General features: G+C 42.4%; 2 protein-coding genes across 7 annotated transcripts in view; both read left to right on the top strand.

Annotated features, from left to right (window-relative positions):
* The window catches only part of Chd8 (chromodomain helicase DNA binding protein 8), a 59,675-nt gene extending 54,351 nt beyond the window's left edge, over positions 1-5,324 (top strand). For 4 of the 6 annotated variants that reach the window (XM_063274617.1, XM_006251908.5, XM_006251910.5 and 1 more), the window contains exons 35-38: positions 629-742; positions 943-1,122; positions 1,482-1,598; positions 4,322-5,321. In XM_063274617.1, coding sequence (XP_063130687.1) covers positions 629-742; positions 943-1,122; positions 1,482-1,598; positions 4,322-4,885 — 975 coding nt within the window. In that variant the 3' untranslated portion in view covers positions 4,886-5,321. Of the gene's footprint in view, positions 1-628; positions 743-942; positions 1,123-1,481; positions 1,599-4,321 lie in introns of all 6 variants that reach the window. The other 2 variants (NM_001347661.1, XM_006251912.5) reach the window with 2 other exon arrangements.
* A 970-nt stretch (positions 5,325-6,294) lies between these two features.
* Supt16h (SPT16 homolog, facilitates chromatin remodeling subunit) overlaps positions 6,295-13,916 on the top strand; it is a 37,119-nt gene continuing 29,497 nt past the window's right edge. Inside the window, exon 1 of the mRNA NM_001107261.1 lies at positions 6,295-6,424. Coding sequence (NP_001100731.1) covers positions 6,359-6,424 — 66 coding nt within the window. The 5' untranslated portion in view covers positions 6,295-6,358. The remainder of the gene's footprint in view (positions 6,425-13,916) is intronic.

Below are 13,916 nucleotides of genomic sequence, written 5' to 3'. Positions count from 1 at the left end.
AGGCTGAGAACCACTGACATGCACACACTTAAGTACGCACACGCGCACACGCGCGTGAACAAGAGAGAGAGAGAGAGAGAGCGCGCGCACGAGCAAGCGAGCCTATACCATAAAGCTTCACCAACAGGACTAGCAAACAAGGAGGGCAGCAGGGAAGGCCCACAAGGCCTCAATCTTAGACCAAAGAACTGTAAACAAGGAAAGGCTGCTGAGGAATTGAAGAGATTTTAGTTCTTCCCAGGGAGCTGCACACGGACTACTTACCCAACAATAAATGATTAGCCCTGAAAAACATCTAAACAACATACATGCTCGTAACAACAATTAATGAAAAAGGAGGCCATGAATTTGAACAAGGAAAAATCTATCAGAGAGTTTGGAAGGAGGAAAGGGGAGGGAGAAATATTGGTAGTTATGTTTATAATCTCAAAAATAAAATTTTACAATGGGAACAAAAAATCCTGTATGGAGGCTGTTCGTTAAAAGGAAGGAATCTTTCTAAGGAACAGGTTTCATTCTATATCTGATTTCTGTTCTTCAGTCAAACAGCCAAAGTTCTCCAAGTCTAATCTTTACTTATTAAAAGAATGTTTCATGTGATGACTTGGATGGGTGCTTGTCTTCATAGGAAGAAGGATTGAAGTTAACATTCCAGAAGCATAGATTGATGGCTAATGGTGTAATGGGAGATGGACATCCACTGTTTCATAAGAAGAAGGGGAACAGGAAAAAGCTAGTAGAGGTAAGTGGTAGGGAACCAGTTACCTCATGATTAAATTACCTTGTGACTAGATAAGGTCTTTTTATTGTCAGTAATTGAAGGCAGTTGGGATTGAGGGACCAAAAGATTAAGTTTCCTCATGACTACCATTGGCCCTGCTTCCCTCCTTCCCCATTTCAAAGAAGTGTATGTGCTCATGGGGGTGGATTCTGGGTTTGCAGCTGGAGGTGGAGTGCATGGAAGAGCCTAATCACCTTGATGTGGACCTGGAGACCCGGATCCCTGTCATCAATAAGGTGGATGGTACTTTGCTGGTGGGTGATGAGGCCCCTCGCCGGGCGGAGCTGGACATGTGGTTACAGGGTCATCCAGAGTTTGCTGTTGATCCCCGATTTCTAGCGGTGAGTGGCAGTTCCATCCAGCCAGATTTAAAGTCTCTTGGTGCATGAGATCAAAAAAGCACGCCATATTTTATACCACTGTTTCTGCATCTGCAAAATAATACCCAGCCTTACTTCCTGTAAAGTCTCAGAGATTTAAAACACTAAATATCCAGGTACTTCTTAAACTAAGTGCTTAGAAAGTCTTACTGTCAAACTGTTCCAGAGATCACCCAGTTTGGAGTAATAGAACCCTTTCATAGCAGTTTTCCCCTCTGGACTAATCTAGATTTATAGAAGACAGGTTTATTGTCAAAACAGAAGGCAGTGGTATCAGAAATCAGTCCTGACATTTCCATTTCTCTTCTTTTCTATTACAGTATATGGAGGAACGTAGAAAACAGAAGTGGCAGAGATGTAAAAAAAATAATAAGACAGAATTGAACTGTTTGGGAATGGAACCAGTCCAGCCAGCCAACTCTAGAAATGGGAAAAAGGTGAGGCAATCGCACATTTTACTCTGCTGTCTCCATATTCTTAGAGATTCGATGGTGCTTGGCCTGTTACCCTTTTCCCCTGCGTGCTTTGGGTTTCAGCTCCCCAGAATGCTACTGGTGGTGTTTTCACCTGAAGTACTATTTTTGCATTAGAAGCATCAGGACTTAGCCTTCTCGTCTACATAATTATGGAATTTTTTTAAGTGGGTGTTTGAGAGTAAATACTAAAGATCGAACCCAGTACCTTAGGCTTACTAGGTAAAATACTTTATTATTGAGTTACATCATCAATTAAATAATCTTAAGTTTAATGGAAAAATTACCAGAAACCACATTTTACTTAATTTTATTTTTACCTTAAGTATATGATTGTTTGTCTTTATGTGTGTCTGCACCAAGTACATGCCTGATGATCTTAAAGGTCAGAAGAGGGTGTCAGATTATCTGGAACTGGGTCTCTGGAAGAGCAGCCAGTGCTCTTAACTACTGAATCATCATCTCTCCGGCCCCAAAAACATATTTTTCAAGTTAATACCAATTTTAGTCAATGACTATTTCATACTAAGCTTATATATAGACCATTTTGTAGATTAAGTGTGTATCATTTCTGTTTTCTACCAAAATATAACTCTGAGAATTCCTCTTTATCACTTACCTTAGTCTATATAGTTTGTTGTTATATATGTGTATGTATGTGATATGTGGTATATATGCTATACATGATGGGTACAGTTTATGATATAGTTATATACTATCATGTTATATATACTACATAGTGGTTATTGATATATATTATAGTCATTTAAAATGTAAAGGAATTAACTTTGATCATGTATGTTTAGTTTAACATGTTAACACATCGGGCTGATGGTAAAGTGCTTGCTGATAACCTAAGTCTGACAGTCTGTTCAATCCTCAGAGTACAGATAACGATGGAGAAAGAGAACCAACTCCACAGTTGTCTGTCCTCTGACCTCCATATGTGTTTCTGGTAAACTCCCATGGCCATATACATCATAAATGTATATAATAATTATATATACAAGATTGTAGCACACCACAGAAATATAAGTGTAAGACTACCTTTTTAAACTTTTTACTTTTTTGTTTTATGTTCATTGGCTGTTTGCCTGTATGTGTATCTGTGTGAATGTATCAGAAGTCTTGGAGATGGAGTTAACCCAGTTGTGAGCCTCTCATAAGGCTACTGGGAATTCAACCCCAGTTCTCTGGAAAAGTAGCCAGTGCTCTTAACTGTTGAGCCCCGCTTCCATTTTTTAAAAAAGGAAAAAAAAGATATTACTGTGTTGTCCAGGCTAGCTCCAAACTTAGAGGCTACAGTGACCCTCCTCCCTGTTTGCTCAATAACTGGGACTATAGATATATACCTCCTTGGCCAGGTACAATTCTTAGTTCTACAGCTCTTAGCTAGTGTAAAGTTGGCAGGGATTCTAGGGCTGTATTATTACTGAGGCCTGCAGGCATCTAGGCATTATTGTGCTCATATTTTGAAAGTATATGCCATAAGTGTTAAATGTGTGCTTTTTCAAGAATGTTTGCTTGTTCCATGTCAGGTGTTAGGTTTGGATTTTTTTTTTTTCCTTTTCTTTTTTTTTTTTTTTTTTTTTTTTTTTGGAGCTGGGGACTGAACCCAGGGCTTTGCGTTTGCTAGGCAAGCGCTCTACCACTGAGCTAAATCCCCAACCCCTAGGTTTGGATTTTAAGTCTTGTTATGTCCAGCAATATATATACCGATTGTTTGTGCTTAGTATTTAGTTCATCCTGTATGACACTTGGGCCACAAGGCAAAGGTCCTAACATAGTAGTTTCCAGTCTTGTTAAAAGTAATAAAAATAGGGGGAAAACATTTAAAATTCAGCAACTATATGATTTATTTTGTTGTAGAGGTTTGCGGGTGCTCTTTGTCCCTCTTTTGTTTGTTTTTGAGATAGAATCTCACTCAATGGCTCAATCTGGCTTAGAAACAACTGTAGTTGTGCGCAGTGGGGCATACACCTTTAATCCCAGCACTCAGGCGGGCATTGGCAGGTTCTCCGTGACTTTGAGGTCCACCTGGTCTACCCTGTTTTGAAGAAAACAAAACAAAACAAAAAGAAAAAGGCAAGGGAAAAAAAGAAAAAGCTGTATCCCAAGTTATCTTTGAACTCTTGGCAGTTACACTGCCTTACCCTCTAAAGGCCTGAAGCATGAGCCACCACACCCAAAAGATAATGTTTTTAATCGATGAGGAAAATTTGTATTAAATTTGGTAAGAAGTTTCCCATAATCTTCTTGGATATCCTAAACCCACCCTGCTCCTAAGTAATAATAAAGATAAATGTAAATGTCTTATGTAGTTGTGCTGCAGTCACATAAGATCATGCCAACAACCTGCTCTCAGCCTACACTCATGTACTGATTCATTCACTGTCTTACTCAGGTCCCTTACTAGCAAAGGAGAAGACATTTGTGAAAAAGTTGCAGAAAAGTATGTCATATGAAGCAGGGGAAAAACCTTACAGTTCGCATGGCTATCAATATCAAATTATTGATTTCAGCATCAATGATACCTCCATTAACACCAGTCAAAAAGCCAAATCTGATTATTGGGCAGTCATTTCCAAGCTAGGACACATGTGGTTTCTGGGTCAGGTCCTTTTTTCCCCTTTTCTCCCTCCCAAACCTCCATCTTTTTACTGTCTTCTTTTGTTTCTACCTCACAGGGTCACTATGCTGAAACTGCGTTCAACCGGGTTTTGCCAGGGCCTATTGCACCAGAAAACAGCAAGAAACGGGTCCGCAGGACAAGACCAGACCTTTCTAAGATGATGGCCCTGATGCAGGGTGGAAGCACTGGGTCCCTATCTCTGCATAACACCTTTCAACACAGCAGTAGTAACCTACAGTCTGTGTCGTCTCTGGGTCACAGCAGTGCCACTTCTGCATCTCTGCCTTTCATGCCGTTTGTGATGGGTGGTGCAGCAGCACCCCCTCATGTAGACTCCAGCACCATGCTTCATCATCACCACCACCACCCCCACCCCCACCATCACCACCATCACCATCCAGGCTTGAGAACCACTGGCTACCCTTCTTCACCAGCTACTACCACCTCTGGTACTGCCTTGCGGTTACCAACACTGCAGCATGAGGACGATGATGAAGAGGAGGATGAAGATGATGATGATTTATCTCAGGGCTATGATAGCTCAGAAAGGGACTTCTCACTCATTGATGACCCTATGATGCCAGCCAACTCAGACTCCAGTGATGATGCTGACGACTGAAGCCCTAATATAGACCCGTGCTGGGTGGCTGCTGGAATCCCTTACTCTGGCCCTTGGACTTTGGAAATGTGGGAGGGGCAGGGAACAATATGGGGAAACCCAAGACTTCAGGAGGTGAAAAGGAAAAGAAAAAAAAAAGGAAAAAAAAAAAAACAAAAAACTCGTACCCGATTGCTCCCAGTTTTGAGAGGATTGGGTGGGCAGGGGAACTCCTAAAAAATAATAAATGACCACTTCCTCGTTTCTGGGGGAGCAAAGGAGCTTAGAGCAGCTGGTGTGCTCACCCCTCCCCAGACACCTCCATTAACCACAGACTATGTAGCGCTGGCCCTAGCCTCTGGCAGAGCCTGTTCCTGGCCAAACTGTGGATACAGCTGGAGGGTCAGGGACTGTTACCTTCCTTCCCCTTGGCATTAATAAATTTAAGTTAATCCTTTTCCATTCTTCCTATGTTCTGTTTCCTCAAACAATATAAATACTAATTTTTTTGGGGTAATAGTGTAAACATCATTCTGTATTCAATACTGTTACCACGAATAGAAAAGTCACTTGTACCCCTCTAAAGGCATATATAATCAACCGTGGATTGTCCAGTTTGCTTAAGCCAGGGAAATGATACAAGATAAAGAGGTGAAATATATTGAGTTGTGCTCCACATTCTTAGACGAGGATGAATTTCAAGGACCATATATATTTTTCTCAATTAACCAAGATGACCATTCTCTTGGGGAAAACCAGAGGACAATGTTGCTTTTTATGAAATACAGCAAAGTACCCGCTGACAAAAAAAGGTGCCTTCATGACTTGGGTCCCCAGGGGGCTGGGAAGAACTACAAAGTTTAGGAGCCACTCCAAGCTATTTGTTTCCTTCCACCCTACCAGCACATCTCTTAAAGGAAACCTGAACATTTATCTTCCTACTCTGCTTCTGCCTTCCCCGCAGCTTATTTGCAAAGGTGGGCTCCGTTCTCTTGGGATGCAGAGTTTGGTTAAAAGTGCCTTCCCCTTGGCGTTCAAGGCCCTGCCCTGGGGCAGAGGACTCACTCCTCAGCGCTTGGTTGCTCGCGGGTCCCGCTCTTTCTGCTCCCCTCCCACCTCTGCCCGCGGCTTAGAGCGCCCCGAGCTCGAAAAGTGGGCGGGTCACGTGACGGTAGCCTCTGGCGGCGGAGAGAGGTTCCAGATCCCGCGAACCAGCTCTGCAACAGTATTCTGTTGATTTCTCCACTTTTGCGTCCTTCTCTGTTGCCTTTCCCCTACTACCCTACAGAGCGAGCTGGGTGGTGGGTTTTTTTTTGTTTGGGTTTTTTTGCTTTTTAAAATCTTCGACGCTATAGGGACCCGGAAGCGGAAGGGGATACCGAGCGGTCGGTACTTCCGGGTCACAGAGAGTGCGGGATTCCGGGCCGAGCGCGGGTGGCGGAGCTGGGACCTCGCGTGATTCTCGGAGCCCGACGGAAAGCGGCGTCCAGGGCTATGGCTGTGACTCTGGACAAAGACGCGTACTACCGGCGAGTTAAGAGACTGTACAGTAACTGGCGGGTAAGGAGCCCGGCGCCCCCGGGAGCCTCACATCCCATAATAGCCTGCTTCCCGGCGCCCTTTTCCCCTCAGCCAGAAATCTCCGGCTCCGCCGCGCTCCCGCCTGCTCCGGCAGCGGGAGTCCCGCTCGCCGCACAGCGCCTGCGGGGTCCGCACGCGCCTAGCCTGTCCCGCCGCCACACCGGCCCACCCAGGTCCCGCCAGAATTACCGTTTGCGGGAAAGGGGCGCGAAAGCTGTGCCCGGAGCTCTTGGCGCTCTCCGCTTGCGGGCCTCTGCTGGAGTTGAGAAATGCTGCTCCCGCGCTCCGCTGCTTCACGTTAGGCCCTGCGTGGGTAATAGACCCAGCGCTGGAAACCTGCGGGCTCTCATAAGAATTAAATTGATAGGACGCCTCAGACCTGGTTTCCCATGTCGGCATCATACCGGGGGCACGTGTTGAGGAAATCGTTGTGGAAGTTCCAGGGCTTCTCCAAAGATTGGACAGTTTCCCTGTTTTATAATCGCTCATAATTTAAAACTTACTTTTTTGCTAGTTAACTTCTCAAATGTTTGATTAATTTCATACTGTGATACTGTCTGAAACAGTCTATCATAGGTCTGGGCTCTGGACCTTGTGAGCGAGGGAAAATATAACTGCTAAAAAAGAAACCCGAAAACGTTCTGAAAAAATAACCAACTCTGGTTTCAGCGTTGTAACCTATCTTACCGATTGATCCTCTCCATTCTTGGCTCCTGCCTATAATCCCATGATTTCTGAGGCTGAGGCAGGAAAATGACTAGTTTCATGCCAGCCTGTGCTTCAAAGTGAGACTGTATCAATCAGCTCGTGGCTTAGTAAATAAAATTGAACCTTTACTGAAGTCGGTTGTTTACCTGCCTCATCAGAAAAAAAAGCCTGTGTATCTTTTAAGCAGGATGCATTGCATGCTGGAAATATGTTCTCTGCCACATTTTACTAAAAGCCATACTAGATAAACGCTGGCTTTTTTTTTTTTTTCACTTTATTAGCTAACTTTTTTGAAGATTTACTTATTTATTATACATAAGTACACTTGCAGCTGTCTTCGGACACACCAGAAGAGGGCATCAGATCTCATTACAGATGGTTGGTTGTGAGCCACCCACCATGTGCTTGTTGGAATTTGAACTCGGGACCTCTGGAAGAGCACTCAGTGCGACTTAATGGTCTCTATCACAAAATGATATTTGATCCAAAATAAGTTTTTGGTCCTGAGAATTGGTCCTACCACCTAGTGCTTTACCAGTAAGCTATATCTGCAATCTAGGGATATTTATTAATAGTCATTATATTATGATATATGTAATGTTGATAATCAAAAGCTCTCGTTTCCACAATCAACCCTGAAATAATGCACTGTTTTTAAAGCTTTTTTTTTTTTTTTTTTTATGCTTATGGGTAGTTTGCATTCATGTATGTATACCTTGCATGCGTTGCCGGAGAAGGCCAGAAGAGGGCATCGGATACCCTAGAACCGAAGTTTCAGAAGGTTATTAGTTGATGTTTGGGTCCATATGAATCCTAGTCTTCTGGAAGGACAACCAGTGACCTTAACCACTGAGCATCTTTCTAGGCCCTTAAAAAATACACTATTGGTGTATTCTCTAGTTCCAGAGTTCATCAAGCTATTTAAAGACTGTTTCAATAACATGGTTTTTAATTATAATTTTCATAACTTATGTCCCACATCAAGCACAGCATATCATCTTTTGAGTAGAAATGCCTGACACATTAAGCCTCCATCCTCCTTCAGTATTGGGTTCTTGGGGGTTTATTGTAGGAAGCCCTCCCAGATCAAGTGTGGTACATAAGTCTTTTAATGGTGAAATATTTGCATACAGTTTATGCACGTGTGCTATAAGTCATCAGGATACCAACTACGATGTCAGTGATGCCTGAGTGGATATAAGTGCCAGTGCTCACGGATAGGGGTCAGAAGATATCTTTGTCCAGTCATTTGTCTTCAAGTTGGGTACCTTTATCTGGGCTCTGGAGATCAAACTCACGTTGTACAGCAAGCACCTTTATCTACTGAGCCATCACCAGTCTGCTTTACATCATTCTTGAGACATTTGAGTCTAGTCCAGTCCTACCTTTTCTATTTTCAACATCAAAATAGGTTTTCAGTGCCTGTCTTGTTTCTGCTTTGGGAAATCCTAGGTGGTAGTGATAGATTATGAAAGTGGGTTACAGGGTCGTCCTGTGGGTTTTCTATTTATGGGATACATAGTTAGAGATTTCCAGCCCGTTCATTGTTGTGGTTGTTTTTAATCACTAAATCAATTTATTCTGCCTACTGGAGGGAGGTTAAACAAAGTTCCTCCCTAGATTTTTGACTATTTTTGAGGAGTAAGGGACACTGGATTCAGGCATTTCTACTAATAATTTGAGAGTTATTTTATTAAATCTTCCTGTGAACAGACCTCAACTCCTTTCTCTGCTTTTTGTCTTGAAGAGTTACACAAGGTGCCAGAATTGCAGCTGTTTTCAAAAGAAATAATAATCCAATGCATTTGTTTGCCAGCTGCTATGCTTGAGGTAATGGGTAGCTGTGACCCTTCCCCCAAAAGAAGAGTCCATTGCAGTGAGAGTGGGTAAGCTGTAGTATCAGGTCTTCTGTACTGCTTCCTGCTGTTTGCTGAGATTTGATTATGACTCTCTTTTCTTTTTCTGAATTTTCTCTGAGAGTAGGCAGTTATTTTCATAGTTACCTCCATTTCTCTCTGTTTTCTGTTAAGCATGCCACTGGTCTTAAACTCTCATAAGTCCTCCCTTCAAAGTGCTGGGATTAAAGCACCACTCCTGGCACCATGACAGGTTTCTTCTCCATCGTATTCTAAAATCCCTAGATTCTGTTTGATTTATTTACTTTCTTAAACTCCTTTTTCATGCTGTTTCCTCAGCCAGGTTGCTCTTTAGGCCTGTTGAATCATCGGATGTAACAGGCTGAATTGCCTCTATTCTTTTGCACCTGGTGTTGTTGTTGTTGTTGTTGTTGTTGTTGTTGCTTCTGCTGCTACTGCTGTTTTGATTGTTGTGTGTATAGGTTTTTTGCTTGCATGTATGGTCTGTTCGTGCGCCAACTTTGTGCAGGCAGTGCTGTGCTCATGGTGGCTTTATAAGGGGCATCACATGCTCTGGATCTGGAGTTTCAGACTGTTGTGACTACCATGTGGTGCTAGGAACCAAACCTGGGTCCTCTGCGGGAGCATTAAGTGCTCTTGGGGGAGCATAGGGGAAGGGAAGGCTTATGATTTTATTGTAAAATCTTATTAATAAGTAAGTTAAGAAGTTATTTTATCATCACAAAATCGGCTTAGAACTGGATTATCACGTGACCCTTTTTCTCTGGTCTCCTAGTTCAGATGCTTGCATCTCCTACTAGTGGCATTCACTCCGTTTGGCCTGCAGTTGGGCTCTACACACTCAAGTCTCAGCGATCTTTGCAGTTTTACCCTTTTTGTGGAGAGTAGGCTTAGTCTGTCCACCATAGACACTCCATATCCTGTTATAACACCACTTTCTCTGGGCATACAAAGAATCCTTGCCCTTGTACTATGTCACTCTGTGGGGCCAGTGCTTGCTATATTTCTGGCAGAAAGTCTCTGCAGGTCTTGGCAGGTCTTAGAAACAGTTCACCATGCTTTTGGCACAGAAAGTGTGACAACCACTAAGCTGTCTAGCCCCCTGACCTCTGCGTTTTGTTTTGAGAACATTTTAACCAAAAGTCTTAAAAGTAGAATAGGTAAAAAGAAAATCTCATGTCATATCTTCATGTGTTATTTTCATATCTTAAATGTTATTTTACGATAGGTAGATTTCTACCACTGTAATAAAATCTGAGATATAATAAGGAAAGGCTTACTTTTGGGTTCATGTTCACAGAGGTTCTATTTCATTGCACTTGGTCTGATTCCTTTTGGTATTATGACAAGTGAGTGTACACCAAAGCCAGAATACATAACCAAAGAGGCAAAGGAGGAGGGATCAAGGTTAAAATACTCCCTTCAAGGGTACACTTTACCTCACTTGCTTCCACTAGACCTATCTTCCAAAGGATAATGGAAGGAGGAGATCAGGCCTTTGGCACAGGGACTTTTTTGAGATTATATTTTTATTTTATGTGTGAATACATGTATATTCTGTACCATTTGCATGCATGATGCCCACAAAGGTCAGAAGAGAAGTTTAAATCTTTTGAAACTGGAGTACAATGGTTATGAACCATCAGAAGCTGCTGTAATTGGACTGCATTCTCCAGAAGAGCGGCCATTGCTCTTATATGCTGAGCTGTCTCTTCAGCCCACTTTGGATTAAAGAATTCAGTGGCCAGTTAAATGCCTCAGTAAATAAGACCATTCACTGACTGAGACTGACAACCTGAATTCACTCCCCAGATCTTACCATGGAAGGAGAGAGAATGACCTTTGAAAAGTTGTCCTCTGATCTCCACACCTGTTCCATCTATAGCACAGTATAATTATCAGACCAGTGAGAGCGCCCAGTGAGGCACTTGCTGTGCCAGAGTGGCCACCTAAGCGCACTTCCTATGCGCCACACAAAAGTGGAGGAGGAGAACTCCACAGATTGTTTTCTGACCTCCTCACTTGTGCACCATGGCATGCCACACATATGCACACACAAATACAGAAAATAAAATCTTCAGTGAAGACCTTGCCCTAGGGTGTTGCTGTGGCTTACTCAAAGCCAGTCTGAATTGTCTACACTTAAGCATTATTCCAGGGTTGAGCTGGTTTCCTCCAGATCCTTGCTGAGAGCCCTAAAAAAAATGATTCAGGATTGGGGATTTGGCTCAGTGGTAGAGCACTTGCCTAGCAAGCACAAGGCCCCAGGTTCGGTCCCCAGCTCCGGGAAGGGAAAAAAAAAAAAAATAAGGAAAATGATTCAAAATGTCCAGATTGGTAGCTTCAGAAACTCACTGTTAAAAGAAGTAGTGCAGGGCTGGAGAGATGGCTCAGCGGTTAAGAGCCCCGACTGCTCTTCCAGAGGTCCTGAGTTCAAATCCCAGCAACCACATGGTGGCTCACAACCATCTGTAAAGAGATCTGATGCCCTCTTCTGGTGTGTCTGAAGACAGCTACAGTGTACTTATATACAATAAATAAATAAATCTTTAAAAAAAAAAAAAAAAAAGAAGTAGTGCAGAATGTTGGTGGCCATTGAAGTGTGGGTATGGTTTTTATATTGAAGAGATCATAACCAGGCAAAATGACAGAGTTGTTGATAATGTTCAAAGTCCAAACTTTGACTTCTGATAATATTTGACTTATTTGAATATTCTTAGGTGGTAAGCAGATCTATCCTGAGAAAAAGAAAAATCGGTAGATGACATTCCTAAGTTGAGCAGGACATGGTGGCTCGTGCTTTTTATCCCAGCACTTCGGAGAGGCAGATGCAGGCAGATCTCTGTGTTATTCGAATAGGCCCCCTTTTAATTTTACTTTTTAAACTCTTGTCTTCTACTGTTTATTAATTTATTTTCATCTTTCAGTGATTGCTTTTTACTTGTGTTGTTTATTTCTGCCAGCTCCCTTATTCATGCCTCATGTGACTACTACACACTCCTAGACTCATAACAGTTGAATTGATCCTGAACTATAATGCAGTGCTCTTCATAGAAGGGAGCTCAGCTGGAAGTCCTGTCACTGAGTGCCATTGTAGCTTTTGTAGTGATGCAGCACACTGCTTACACAGTTTTACATGTCTGTAGTGATATGAATAAATAAATCCAGGCGGTGGTGATGCATGGCTTTAATTCCAGCTCTTGGGAGGTAGAGGCAGTCTGATCTCTGAGTTTGAGGCCAGCCTGGTCTACAGAGCCAGTTCCAGGGTAGCTAGGGCTACACAGGGAAATCCTGTCAGTCAATAAATAAATCCATATGTGCAGCTAGTTCTGTAAAGTGCAGTGTATGCAGTTCTGTTTAGTAAAAGACACCTGATAGTTGCTGATTGTGGTACTGGTTGTGAATTGTTGCACTACGTTTTTAGTGGTGTTTTGGTGTCCTTTTTTTTCTTTTTTTGAGACAGGAACTTCAGAACTCACAGCTATCCTCCTGCTTCTGTCTCCTAGACTGTTGAGATTAGATAAGCATGATCCAGCCACCCAGCTGTTGTAAGGCTTACTGGTGCTTAGATGGCTCAGCACTGGCTGCTCTTCCACAGGACCCAGGTTGGGTTCCCAACAACTGCATGACAACTCTCAACCAACTCTAAGTCGAGTTCCAAGGGATCCAGTGCCCTCTTCTGGCTTTCATGGGCACTGGTACAAGCATTGTGCAAAAACATAGAATAGAAGCAAGCAAAGTGCCCTTACTTTTTTTTTTTTTTTTTTTTTTTTAATCTCCCTGTAGCCAGTCGTGATGGCTCATACCTGTGATCTCATGTCTTGGGTTGTGGAAATGGGAGTGTTAGGTGTTCAAAGTCATCCTTAATTACGTAGGAAGATTGAGGTTACCTTGGGCTGCATGAAATCCTGTCTGGAAGGAAACTCCCTGTAAAACAATGTGTTTCTGTACCCTATTTTATTTTGTGTGAGTGTTTTGCTTGCATATATGTCTGTGTACCATGTTCATATCTGATGTCCGAGGAAATCAGAAAAGAGCATTGGCTCCCTTGTGGATGCTGAAAATGAACCTTGTCCTCTGGAAAAGCAACCACTACTCTTAATAACTGAGCCATCTCTCCAGCACCACCACCCTTCTTAATTATAGCAAGAGGCCATGTTCAGTGTTGTACTTGTACTGTCTATACATCACTAGCTTTGGAAGAGTGTGCTGTGATGTTCATACAACAGTGACATCACCTAGTGCTCATTTCTCATCAGTTTTATCCCTGTGTTAGTTCTTTCTTTTGCAGAGGCTTTTAATGAAAGATCGCCAGCTCTCCATCTTGTTTGCTTCCTATAGGCACGTTTGGCATTTCTCAGATCTAAGAAACCAAATGAAAGCCAAGCATGTTTGTGTCTCCCTGTGATCCAGCACTTGGGAAGCTGCGGATGGAGAGCCATGCGCCACATGGGCTACATACTATAAGACTCTGTTGCAAAGAAGAGAATAAGTTAGTTTCCACATTTAAAGTAAGGCAGAAAGGAACTGAACACTGCCTGAAGGGGACCTGTCATCTGGAAAGGGTAGATGGGCTAGGATTATTCCATAGAAATCCACCAGATGTCAGTATTAAGGGTTTTGTTTTTCTGTATTCAGTAAGAATGTTCAAACTTGAGCATTTCTTATCTTGACTCATCTTGTTATTTGTTTAAAAGTGTTGTTATCTGGAAATATGTAGAATTTTCACTTTCTGATAATTTAGAACATTTCTTCTACTAGGTCTAGTATTTGAGTTGAGCATTTCCAAACACATTTAGTGCTTCAATGGGTGCTTTCTAAAAAAAAATTAGATTATTTTGCAAAATGATTAGATGAGTGTTTGTAAGAATTAGAGATATGTCTGA

This window comes from Rattus norvegicus, chromosome 15 (assembly GCF_036323735.1).
Source record: "Rattus norvegicus strain BN/NHsdMcwi chromosome 15, GRCr8, whole genome shotgun sequence".
Classification (NCBI taxonomy): Eukaryota; Metazoa; Chordata; class Mammalia; order Rodentia; family Muridae; genus Rattus; species Rattus norvegicus.
Note: the sequence above shows the minus strand (reverse complement) of the source record. Positions and strands in the feature narration are given on the sequence as shown.